Genomic DNA, 12,598 nt, shown 5'->3' on the forward strand with positions numbered 1-12,598 from the left:
ACGATTTAAAAAATAATGGTGACAAAATGACACACACTTACTTTTTCAGAGCTTCTCTCAGATTCTTAAATCTGCCCTCTGACGACACAAGCTTTTGGAGCTTATCAATCAAAGCTTTTGTCTAGAAGGAATTAGAAGTATTTACTAGCACATAGCACACATCAAGGCCCGTGACTCTGGCCCACACTCCAGGGCTTCGCTTTGCCTCCTCGAGATAGGGCACGGGGATTTGGGGACCTCCTGGGTCTAGGAACTTGACCCTGAACTCCTGAGGAGGCAGACATGGATCTTTGTTTTGCTTGCCCGTGTTCATACATCTTTCAGAAACATGGGAGTAGGGTCAGGAGGGTCCAAGTGTCAGGGTCCTGAGACCTGGGTGGTTGGGAAGGACTTGGCCGGGGTAACTCCAAGGAGCTGGGCCGATGTTTCATCATCATGATCTTTCTCGTGACTGTACCCAAAGGATGTGACCATCTTCTCATACCTTCACTTTGATATATCAGGAGCACCACCCAAATTTAAGAATCAAGAAAAAAAGATGGCAGATGAACTGATCATCAAAGGAGAAAAGACTTTGATGGAGAAGAGGAAACCCTGCAGCAAAGGGTCCCATCTGCCAAATGACCAGGCCAGGCCCTGCCCACATATCAGGCCGGAGCAACCTGGGTGGCTGGAGTTTGTCTTAAGGGACCAGGTGTATGCCACAGAGCATGTCCTGGGTGCTTCTTCTCCTGCATGACCTGGAGAACCCCTTCACCTCTGAGGTCCTCAGCGCCTCATTCATAAAACGGTGAGATGACTAGTGACCGCCTTTCCAGCTCTAATCCTCAGAATCCAGAACGTGGTTGAGAAACCGGGCCGGAGACCAGCCGTGCATCTTATTACCAGAGGGGCTAGTCAGCCTGGAGGGGACACTGGCCACAGAGGCCAAGTACACCCCTGATCTTTGGGTTTAATTTTTATCTGAGAAACCCGCCCGCAGAAAACGACAAGCTAAATCTTCCTTCTGATGGAAGAAGAGGTCAGTGTGTACTCTTCAAGGAGAAAGGATGGCAGAGCACACCGATCTGCTCGGTCCCTCGTATCAATCTGAAGTCTTGTCGCCTGGTTTGGACTGACCCTGCTCAAAGCAAAAATTTATTCTGGATCTGGTGAAAGAGCCGCAGGCCAGGATGGAACAAGCCCCACCAAGCCAAGGGCAGATGATTCTGCTTTCACCTGAGATGACCCTTCTCAGACGCCCAGGCCAACCTCCACCCCAGGCTCTCAGCTGCCCTCCTGCACTTAATCTTTTTCCAGAGCTGTGCTCTTGCGTCCTCTTCTTTCCCCTCCACCTGCAGAGACATGAGATGCTGCAGCTTGAGGCCAGAAGTGGGGTCTGAGTGTCTAGAGCCCTCAGCGGGCTCTGTCGCCCACCCTCAGCATGCCCGTGGGCAAGTTACCACTCCACTCACTTTGCTAGGTTTTGACTTTCGTATCTGGAAAATGGGAGGGTAGGTCCAGGTGTTCCTGGACAAGGGCAATACTTGTTCAGACAGTCCAGAATTGTGGGTGACGTAGAAGCTACACAGCCACATAGCTCGAGGTGAAGCATCACCACGCTTAGAGACCATGAAAATGTACACAGGAAATTCTGGTGGGTGGGGTTTTTGCATACACTTGGGGCCAATTTGTGGCTCTGAGCTGGGCACACTTTGATTTCTTCCGCACCTGTGTGCTTACTTGAGGTGTGTGTCTGCTCCTCTTCGGGTTGTTGCTCTCGGTCCAGGAAGGAGATTTGTATCCTGGGAGGCCACTGGATTTTCCCACCTGCTGCTCAGAAAGTGTGTTCTGACTTGAAGCAGCTCAAGCATCTTCTGGCCATGCCAGGAGCTTCCATCCTTTGAGGCTCACTGGGATAGCAGGCCCCCCAAGGGGCCTTGGGCATCTCTGCTGGAGTATGGACACCAGTGAGCCGAAATATGGGGGCACTTGGAATATGTCTCTGAAACCAGAGACCAAGCAAGGAGCCTGCCTTGGAAATGTGTGAGGAAGAAAGATGATTATATATGGCCTCTTAAATACCATCCTTTCCTGTTCACCAAACAAGACTTCTGGATGGCCAAGGCTGCTCCTTCCAAAGAAGCCAAAAACTATTGTTAGTCAAAGAGAGGCTTATGTCTCTACTGAAATCCAACCATTCCAGGGAGAGGAAACACATATAACTGCATTAGTCATCTGCATCATCCTCTGGAGATGCATCATCCGATCCTTTCCTGAGGGGAAGTTTTATTTTCAAAGAAGTTGGGAAGAAAGGTTGGAAGAAGAAAGGGGGAGGGACCGGACATCCCAAACTAATTCTGACTCCCTGACTCTTGCGTAGGCTAGACTGGACTTGGACACATGCTTTTCTGCTTTGGGCCGGCACATTTAAGGGAATGATAAAAGAAAAACTAGCTGCTGAGGCTACATTTCAGGTTGGTCTAAGAAACGTGGCCATCTTGGCCTATGGCATACCTGCAGAGGGACAGCGAACTGTTCCTGGTTGGTGTTGACCAGGCCACGGCCATGGCTACCCAGAAGCTCTTGGAGCTGGGTGCTATGCACACGGGCAACTATAGCACAAACTGAAGGGCTGGGAGAAGCCAGTGGGGTCCAGTCTGCCATAGAAGGTGCAGGCCTAGATGTGCTTTCAGAGGCATCTTTGATTTTTGGACCAGGCTGGCTGGCCCTAGGTCTTGAATGACATCCTGGAAGGCAGGCCAGGTCACACACCTTGACCTCTAACTGCCCTCCATTTGCACTCTCCTAAGAGAATGGAAGACTTCAGGATGGTCAAGGCAGTTCCCTCCCAACTCTATGACAAGGGTGATGCTGGGGAATGAAGCCAAGAAATTCCCACACCCCCAGAAATGGGGTAGGAAGATGGAGCCTGGTCTGCGGGCTTCTAGAAAAGATGACATCATTCTGATGGAATAGGGCAGGAGAAGAAAGATGCTGACCTGAAATGGGTCCCTCGGACTCTGCCCATAGCCGTGTCTGAACCTCGTCAGGCCGATCAGCCTAGATGACTTAGAGGTTCTGTGGCAGCCTTGCTCAACCCCTGCCTTCAGGAGTTCATGACACTGTGTGCCACGTGTGGCCAGATGTGTCTGCTCACCTGAGCTCCCGCACTTCCAGCCTCTGTTCCTTCTAGAAGCCCGCTCACAAGAGAGACATCTTCTGGTTTTCGTCCTGACCCTGGCATCTCTGTGTGCTAAGCAAGAGGCCCAGCCTCACTGGATGGAAGGGGTCCTTTGCAGTCCTGCTGTAATCTGGAGCTGCAGTGATTGGCTGGCAGCGGAAGGTCAGCAGAGATGTCCCAGGGCTGTCCTGAGATTGGCTGCTTATCTAAGTAGGAGGGATTTATGGACCTGCTGCCTGCCTGGGGAGTAGAATCATGCCCTGCCATTGGCATGAGGAGAGTAGTGAGGAGCAGGGGAGAAACAGAACTATGAGGGGGGTAAGTCCAGAACAGTCCAGATGGGACAGGCCCCTTGGAGACCCTGGGCCCCACACAGCCCACCTGGCTGTAGGCCAGAGACACGATAACCAAGTTACTGGTGCCTTTGGAGGTTTACCCTGTCCCTTGGTGGTGACTGTCCAGCTTTCTGCCAATATGCAGGCTGGGGCTGGGACATCCAGTGCACCCAGAAAGGAGGTGGCCTAACTGTCCCGTTGTGCCCTCCTTTCAGGAGAGCTGCCTCCTCATGACCCCAGGGCAAGGAGCTTTATTCCTGAGGAAGATTCTACCTTATGGTTTTTCAGAATCAGGTTCTGAGTGAATAAAGATCAAGCCCATATTTAAGATCACATACTATCTAATGGGTAACAGGGACAAGTTAACTCTCTGGGGGCCAGAAGGGCTGGTGAAATCAACATCTGATGAAAGGACTTGCAGGATCATCTGGCCACCATCTCGGTAACCTGCAGATCTGGACTGAGATCCCCAAGAAGTCACCACTCTTTTGTCCCGACTCAAGGAAAAGAGTGTTGGGACCAATAATCACTGTCCTATATCCCACTCTGGTGTATTGATTATTCAAGTGGGAAGTCAAGTCCCACAAGGTCCTAGTGCCACATCCGTTGGCCTGACATCTGGTCCCAGGTGAAATAGGAGAAGAGGTTCTCTGTTTTACCTGGGAGTACTGGCCCTCACCCTGTCCTTCATCCACCTATGGATGGTGGCCCTCTGGTCTCTCCGCCCCAGCCCCAGCCCAGACCATCAGGCCAAGCTGGCTTCCTGCCCGCACCTGCTTAGAGACTTTGAGCCACGTCTTTTTCAGCCGGAAGATTGCGCTCCGGTTCATGGATGAGGTGATCTCCAGAACAGCATTGTAGTTGTGTAAGCATCGGCATATGTCAGCCACGGCCACCCACTTCTCGATGGCGCTCACCCTCGCATTGATGTCCTCATTGCGGATGATTTCTGAAGCAATCAAGTTACTGATCTTTAAGCCCATGCAATAAGATAAGAAAAAAGTAAAACGAGTAAGTATTGTAAAGATGATAAATCACCATTATTTGCAGATTAAATGATTGTCTGTTTGAAAATTTCTCGAAGAATGAATTGGAAAACTGCCAGAACAACCAACAGAGCTCATTAGGGTAGCTGGTTAAAGACTCAATACACAAAAATAATTTTTTTTTAATATATTAGCAATACCAATTAGAAAATACAATGAAAAAGATACCATCTTCAAAATACCAGTGGGAATCTGTAAATTACCTGGGACCTGTAATGAGAACTATGTAGGATGCTACATGAAAAGTAAATAAAAATACTTTTTATTACCAAAGGTAATAAAAGAATTGATTAATGAAGAAAAAGATTAGATTCCAAAATGGAAATGTAAATATGTCTTTTTTCAAAACTAATATACAAGTTTAATGCAATCCAATAAAACATGCAATGGGAGTTACCTTGAAAACTTGACAAAGTAATTCTGAAGTTTATCCGGAGGAACAGAGAGTTAGAAGAGTCAAGGTCTGAGGGAAACTCCCACCATACAACTAAAGCTTGGATAGGACACACACTTTGGGGCATCCCTGGTCTCACATATCCAAGGACTACTCTACCCCTGCACAGCAAACAATCACATACACACAAACAAACTAAATGTGGACTGGACCTGGAGCAGCCAGGGGGTAGGAAGCTGGGGCCAAAACATCAGGGAGCTACAACCGCAAGGAACTGGGGCAGCAGGAAATACTGGACCTCCCTGTACATTTCTTTGCAATCTCCTATGAATCAATAATTATTTTAAAATAAAAAGTACAAAAAACACAACTTGTTATTAAAAAAATAAAGGTGATTAAAGGACAGTTACCGATGAATATAAATTGTAGGGCTTTACCACCCAGAAATATTCTTCTTTAGAAAAATTTCTAAAGGATGTATATAAAGAAGAATGAATTATAAAACTATTTAAGAAGGGAAAACTACTGAAGAGAATCAGGGAGGAATGGTAGTACAAAATAGCACACATATTATAAGCCTTAATTAAACTGAAGTAGTATTTTTTTCCATAAAGAAACACTGAATTCAAAACAGTTTTACATATGTTATATAACTTTTTTAAAGGAATAGAGTAGTCAAATCTTCCAGAGAAGGGAGAAAAAAGGAATACCTGCCAATTTATTCTATGAAGCCAGTACAATCTTGATACCAAAACCAGATACAGAAAATACAAGAAGGAAAAATTACACATCCTTTTGTTTAATATAACATGAATATTTTAGATTTGTCCATGGAACACAAGGATGGTTGAATATTAGAGAAAAATCTGTAACTGTCATCCATCACATCAACAGATTTAAAGGAGAAAAACCATACGACCATCTCAATAGATGCAGAAAAAATTTTGATAAAATGCAGTATTCATTTATAGTAAAAACCATTATTAGCAAACAAGGAATAAGAAAAAGAATTTCTTTAACTTGATAAAGAAACAAACATTATCCTAAGCAGAGAAATATTAGAAGCATTCTCTTTAAAACCAAGAACAAGATTCACTATCACCATTTCTGTTGAACACTGTCATAAAGGGCCAGGTCTAGAGGCACCCAGCGTGCAAGTGCATGCACCCTAGGGTGAACAGTCCCTTAAATTTTGCCCCCTGAGCACCTCGTTCAATTTACCCTAGTTCTAGCCCTGATACTGGAGATCCTAGCCAGTACCAATCAATAAGATAAAGAATTAAAGACAACAGGACTGGGAAACAGCAAAGACAAAACCAAACCAAACCCTGTGTCAGGGAGAGATTAAGAAACAGAGTTTCAGGCCATGAATATCACCTTCAAAGAGGTACACATGCTGTGTACCTGAAAACAAAGAAAGGTGGATCTTAACAGTGATGGCCAAATGCCAGGTAGCGATGAGGGTAGCCCTCTGGAGGTGGATTGTGTGGGTTCAAAGCAGGCTCTCCTGCTGATGACTGGGGGTGAAATTTAACTTCCTTGAGCCTCGGTTTCTTCATCCATAACAGAGAATTAGACAAAAATGAGAATAACAGGATTAAATGAGATGATGCTTACGAAACCCTTGGCATAGTGCTTGGCACATGGTCAACATTCAATAAATGCTCACTTCACATTCTCACCTTTTACTTATGTGAGTCCTGGGCACACACTGGGGGAGGGGGGGAGGGAGGGAGAGGGAGGGACTTGCTTTTTTTGGCCGCGCTGTGCAGCATGTGGGATCTTAGCTCCCTGACCGGGGATGGAACCCACGCCCCCTGCGTTGGAAGCGTGGAGTCCTAACCACTGGACTGCCAGGGAAGTCTCCGGAGAGGGGCTTTTTTTGCTGCCTGGTGCTGTGGTTGAACTTTTGGGTCAGGCGTCGTCTGACTCAGGCCTTGTGTGTGTTTCCTGGGGCCTCGCCCACATCCATCGCTTCCTCTCTCCTGCTGTACATCCTGCTCTCCATTCTGCGGCTGTGTTCCCTGTCGGGCTCCTCCCCTGAGCTGCAATACCTGGGCCCTCCTTGTTTCTTCCAGGCTGCCGAGGACCTTCCCAGGATGAGGGTCCGCCCCTGGCTGTGCTTGACATGATGCGGCCTTGACCAGGCGGTCAGGACAAGTGGACTCACGTGCCTCCACTTCCGGCCGTCAAAAGCTCTTGTGTTGATGGTTAAATTCATCAACAGACGAATGAAGATGCCGAGTGCAAATGCCCTCAAGGCTGTCACAAGGCTGGGGGTGGACGGGTCCCTGCGGTTGTAGGGGTTGGAGCTTGGGCAAATGCGGGGAAGTTGCCGGGAGAGATTTCTTCCTTCTGGCTGGGGCTGTACAGCAGAGGAAGGCCACGAGCTACCAGACACTGGTCAGGAGACCTCAGGCATCTGCCCTTCAGAGTCTCGGTTTCTTTCTATCTAAAGTGTGATAACAGCCCCCATCTTTTAGGATGGGCGCGAGCTTTAAATGAAATTATCATGCCCATGAATCACAGAGCTAGAGAGGACCCAGGTGGTCTGGTTTTAGCCAGGTGTACAGCCCGTTCAGAGGGTCTCACCGAAGAGAAACCTGCAGAGAAAGGCACTGCACCCGCTCCCCCACCCCCATACTCACATCATTGAAATGCTTAGTGGTTTTCATGATATAAGGGGTCCTTTCATTCTTTTCCAGTTTCATCCATCCTTGTCCGAAGAACTCCCTGTAGGAAGTAAGGGAGAAACCCAGGGTGGATGAGGTTAGTTTTGCCTTGCTGATTTCTTTGCTTTGAGTTCTCTGTTTTTTGAAGTTGTCATTTCTGGGGAGTAACTTTCTGCAGAGCCCTAGAGAGGAAGGGACCCTGGGGTCAGGTCTAGCTCTGCCTCGTACCAGCTGTGTGGCTTCGGGTAAGCCCTTGATATCTCGGGGCCTCAGCTTCCTCATCTGTGAAATGGGAACAGTGACAATACTTTTCTTACAGGGTTATCGTGAGGCTGAAATGAGATATGGTGCGATGGGCACATCAGATCTTGTTTTGGATCTTGTTTCTGAATGGGAGAACTCCCGTTTTAAAGTCACCTTGCAGAAGCTGGTCTGTAGAACGGGGAGGACAGAAGGCCACAAAAAAGGGCCAGGTGGAAGTATAAAGGAGCTTGCAAGCCAAGCCAGCAGCGTGTTCTGGTAATGGTGACCTCATGGGACCATAGACCATCCAGGCCTCCAGGAGAAGCTCCTTATTTGATAGTGACTGTGAGAGTGACCTGGACAGAGTTCCATGGGCAGAAGGGAGCGATAACTACTGTCAGAAATAACTGCTGTCTCTACATGCAGGAGATGCGGCAGGTTTCTAAAATGCCGACACTCTCTGTCTAGGTGAGGTAGTGCCCCAGTCAGTGGGGGCCTCTGTGTGTGCCAGGTGGGGCTGCCTTTCTGGAAAGCAGAGATCAAAAGTCCTACAGTGATTCATAACCTCAGAAGCAGTGATCCCAATTTCAGGAAACTATTCTAGGACAATTGTCAGAAATTCAGAGACATATTTAGTTACAAGGAGGTTTACCACAGCTTTAAATATAAAAGTGAAAACTGGAAACAAGCCCACTGCTTAGTGCACTGCTGGGGAATACTGTGCACTTATTAAAAAGGGTGTCTTTACAGATATCATTTTGGTGTATCGTTAGGCGAATAAAGGGTGGTACAAAATTATGTGGGTGGTACAGTTATGACGAACACCTGGGGGTGATTGACTACAGGCCAGAGCAGGTAACAACCAGGCCTTGGGGCTGCTTCAAAGTCCAGAGAGTCCCCCCAGAGTCTGCTCCTGCACATGCATACACACCGACACACTCATGCGTGTGTGCACATTTGCTCACATGTACATGTGTGCACACACGTGAACACATACTCCTTTTCTAGACCTCCAGGAAAGGAGCACCGAATTAGAGATGCTTCTGGAAAAGTGTGTGTGTGTGTGCACGCACGGGCACGTGCATGTAGCTGGTAGGTAAGGACGGAACTTGGGGACGGGAAAGGGGACAGGGGTCCTCTCTCATCCCTGCCGGCACATGCATTTTTGTTTCAAGCTGTGGAGAATCAATCCATGCAGCTCTGGAAATCTACTGCGCATGCTTCAGGGATGAGGATTCAGCCAAAGACGGTGCCCGAGGAGGAAGGGCGGGGTGTCTGGCACCTGCACCCACTCACTCATAAGGGATCTTCTTGAAGACCAGGTGGTCCAACAGGGTCAGCTGCTCCGCGATCTCCAGGGCTGAGTGGTTTTCAAAGGGCTCGGCCTTCACGCCTTCAGCCTGAGAGGAGCAAGGTCCCAGTTAGGCCCATGAGGGACACCTTCTGGCTTTTTGGCCACTTCTTGGAGGGCATCTCCACCTTGATTCTGGTGAGTGGGTGGGTGGGGCGTGACTGGGGAGGCCCCCCACGGGCAGACCTGCCGAGGGGAGATGAGGATGGGACGGAGGGGGCTGGGAGCCAGTGTCTGTCGTGCCCCGTGTGTGTGTGTGTGTTTGTGTGTATGTGTGTATGCGTGCACACGCAGGCCTGTGCTGTGCTTCAGGGACACTCGTTTGGTCATCACTTGCCCCCAGAGCATGGATAACAGAGGCATCCAGAGATTAATGACTAGCCCAAGGCAATCAGCCAGAAACAGGCCGACTGAGACCGGAACCCAGGCCATCTGACTCCAGGCTGTGATCTGTCTCTCCCTTCAGGTCCTATCTGGGTCCACAACTGGCTCCATAAAATTTCTTTTTTTTGGCTGTGCTGCGTGGTGTGCAGCTTGTAGGATTTGTGGGATCTTAGTTCCCCAACCGGGATTGAACACGGGCCCTCGGCAGTGAGAGCGTGTAGCCCTAACCACTGGACCTCCAGGGAATTCCCCATAAAATTTCCTTTTAAATTTCATTAGCAGAGAAGAACTCACCGGTGTGATTACCTCCTGGGACAGTGTCCCCGTCCTGTGCCCAGAAGACAACTGTCTGCCTTAGTCCTGGGTACCATGCCCCTGCCCCCAGGGCCACAATGGATACCATCTTTAAAGGTGACCACTACCTGAGCCCCCCGATCAGGGGAAATCCTCGGCAAGCACTGGCTAGGGGACCAGTGTCCCCATGGCAGGGATTAGACAAGAGGATGCCCAGGGCATAAAGGCCTCTGGAAAGTCTGCTGGATCTGGGAGAGGCTGGAGGGAGCTAGAGAAAATAGGAGGAGGGGACAACTGTGCAGTCTTGGGAAGAGAGTCAGGACCAAGGACGCCCCTGTTCTCCCCCTTGGGGCCAGCTGGGCTGCGTGGGAGGACAGGGGCCAGCTACGCTGCCCAGAGGGCCCGGCCAGCCGGCTGAGCCCCTGGAAGCTGCACTGATCACAGGGAAAGTGGGGGTGACCCCGAATCAAGGAAACAAGCCCCCCCTCCTGGACGGAGTCTCTCCCTCCCACTTCTCGGCAAACAGTCATCCAGAACTGCCCTGCCAGGTCCTCGCAAGACACCAGAGAGAGAAAGACCAGAAAACACATCTCTGGCTTCAGGAGCTCCAGTCACAGGACCAGAGCAGGGACAGAGTGTGGGAAAGCTGAGGAAAGGGCTCCTACTCCAGCCTCTGCGTGTTGTGTGTGGTGTGTGTGTGGTGTGTGTGTGTGGTGTGTGTGTGTGGTGTGTGTGTGGTGTGTGGTGTGTGTGTTGGTTTTGTTTATGGTGTGTGGTGTGTGTGGTGTGTGTATGGTGTGTGTGGTGTGTGTGGTGTGTGTATGGTGTGTGTGTGTGGTGTGTGTGTGTGTGGTATGTGTGGTGTGTGTGTTTGTGTGTGGTGTGTGTGGTGTGTGTGTGTGGTGTGTGTATGTGTGTGTGTGGTGTGTGTGTGGGGTTTGTGTGTGTGTGGTGCGTGTGTGTTGTGTGTATGCGTGTGTGTGGTGTGTGTGTGGTGTGTGTGTGTGGTGTGTGTGTGGTGTGTGTATGGTGTGTGTGTGTGTGGGGGGTGTGTGGTGTCTGGTGTGTGTGTGCGTGGGGTGTGTGGTGTGTGTGTGTGGTGTGTGTGTGGTGTGTGTGTGTGGTGTGTGTGTGCGTGTGGTGTGGTGTGTGTGTGGTGTGTGTGTGTGTGTGGTGAGGGTCCATGCATCCCCCCTGACACAGTCGTCCCGGGCCAGGAACGCTCTGTGCAGAAGCCCAGGTGCAGGAGCCTGGGTGTGAGGGACACGATGCCACAGGGTTGACAAGTTCTCAGGAAGGCAGCGGGGACGTGGGGACGAGAGCAGCAGGTGCCACCTGGGACACCGTGTTGCAGGGTCACGACCCTCATGGGGAGGAGCCCCCAGCCTCTGAAGCAGGGCGGCAGGCGCGGAGCTCAGCCCGCTCCTGAAGGCCCAGGATGGCTGAACTGTCAGGACCAAGGGCTGGGCTGGGCCTGGGGAGCGGCCTGCGAGGCAGGGTGGGGTGGCCCAGTGGCCGGGGGCACTGAGCGCTGCGGAGAGGCCCAGCAGGAGGAGTGCTGGGCAAGGAGGAGGGGCGGCTCCCCTGCTTCCTCCTGGCGTGGCCAGGCGAGGGCTGAGCCTGGCAGCAGAGGCTTGGAAAGCCGACACAGCAGGAAGCCCTCCTGCTCTCTGCTCTCTGGTGAGGCCGTGGGGCCTCCTCCACACTGGACGTGCCCCTTGCAGGCCCTCTGGCCTCTGGGAACCAGGTCAGGGCCGGGGGCAGTTCGGCGGGCAGTGCTTTGTTCTGGAAGAGCCTCAGCTCTTCATGAAGGAACAAGAGGCCCTCAGGCTCTTGAGGGGTAAACATTCCAGTCGGGCCCCTGCTGGGAAACAAGAGCAGGGTGTAGCCGCTCCCCTGAGCTTGCCTGCGGGGGCACATGCGGCTTCCTGGGGTGCCAGCCCTGCTTGCTGCTCTCAGGCGCCAGGTGCAGGCAGCGTGCCAGTGTCCCATGGATGGCCTCAGCCACCCCCCGAGCAGGGAGAACCAGCCCCGGGAGTCAGGAGAGGGGCAAGAGGAGAGCAGCGGGCTCAGAACCCAGAGGCCTAAGTCCTCACACTGGCTACTTGGGACAGAATGATGTCACTCGGCCAGTTTGAGAAGTGAGCCAGCAGGGGCCGAGGGGCCCGCACGGTCTCCACCTCCGGGGAGGTCAGAGTTGGCCTTGAGCTTCCTTGGCTGCAGTGGTGGGTGGCAGGGGCCTGGGGCCCTGGGGTGGCTCGTGGTGGCATGTCATCAACCTGGAAATAAAAGTGGGCCCAGCCAGGCCCTGGAAGCACACAGACCATCGTCCCCTTCCACCGCATGGAACGCTACCGTGAGCTCTGCCCGGGGTCCCCTCATTTCTAGGCAGGTGGTCAACTGCATCCTGTCCCCTCTGGGTGAGGCAGTGTGGCGTGTGCAATGAGTTCTGAGTGTGAACACCAGCTCCGCCACTTAGCATAACCTGGGCTGGGTCACTCCCCTACCCCTGCCTCAGCTGCCTCCTCTGGAAGGTGGGGATAATGATATAAACTTGCAGCACTATTGATAAGAGTCTTTAAGACTCCAGCACAGCTCCAGCGCATAGGGGCAGCTCACCCACCGAAGGCCTGACTTCTTACCCTCCTCCTCCCAGGCAGGGACAGTGTGACCAGAGAGAGTTGAGGGGTCAGGGGAGGGATGGGAGACAGAGGAT

General features: G+C 51.2%; 1 protein-coding gene across 6 annotated transcripts in view; it reads right to left on the reverse strand.

The window, feature by feature from the left end:
• RASGRF1 (Ras protein specific guanine nucleotide releasing factor 1) overlaps nt 1-12,598 on the reverse strand; it is a 107,465-nt gene that overhangs the window by 12,157 nt on the left and 82,710 nt on the right. For all 6 annotated transcript variants that reach the window (XM_057544509.1, XM_007167514.3, XM_057544510.1 and 3 more), the window contains 4 exons: nt 9,150-9,253; nt 7,587-7,671; nt 4,272-4,469; nt 42-121 (listed from right to left, as the gene is read on the reverse strand). In XM_057544509.1, coding sequence (XP_057400492.1) covers nt 42-121; nt 4,272-4,469; nt 7,587-7,671; nt 9,150-9,253 — 467 coding nt within the window. The remainder of the gene's footprint in view (nt 1-41; nt 122-4,271; nt 4,470-7,586; nt 7,672-9,149; nt 9,254-12,598) is intronic.

Source organism: Balaenoptera acutorostrata, chromosome 3 (genome assembly GCF_949987535.1).
Source record: "Balaenoptera acutorostrata chromosome 3, mBalAcu1.1, whole genome shotgun sequence".
NCBI lineage: Eukaryota > Metazoa > Chordata > Mammalia > Artiodactyla > Balaenopteridae > Balaenoptera > Balaenoptera acutorostrata.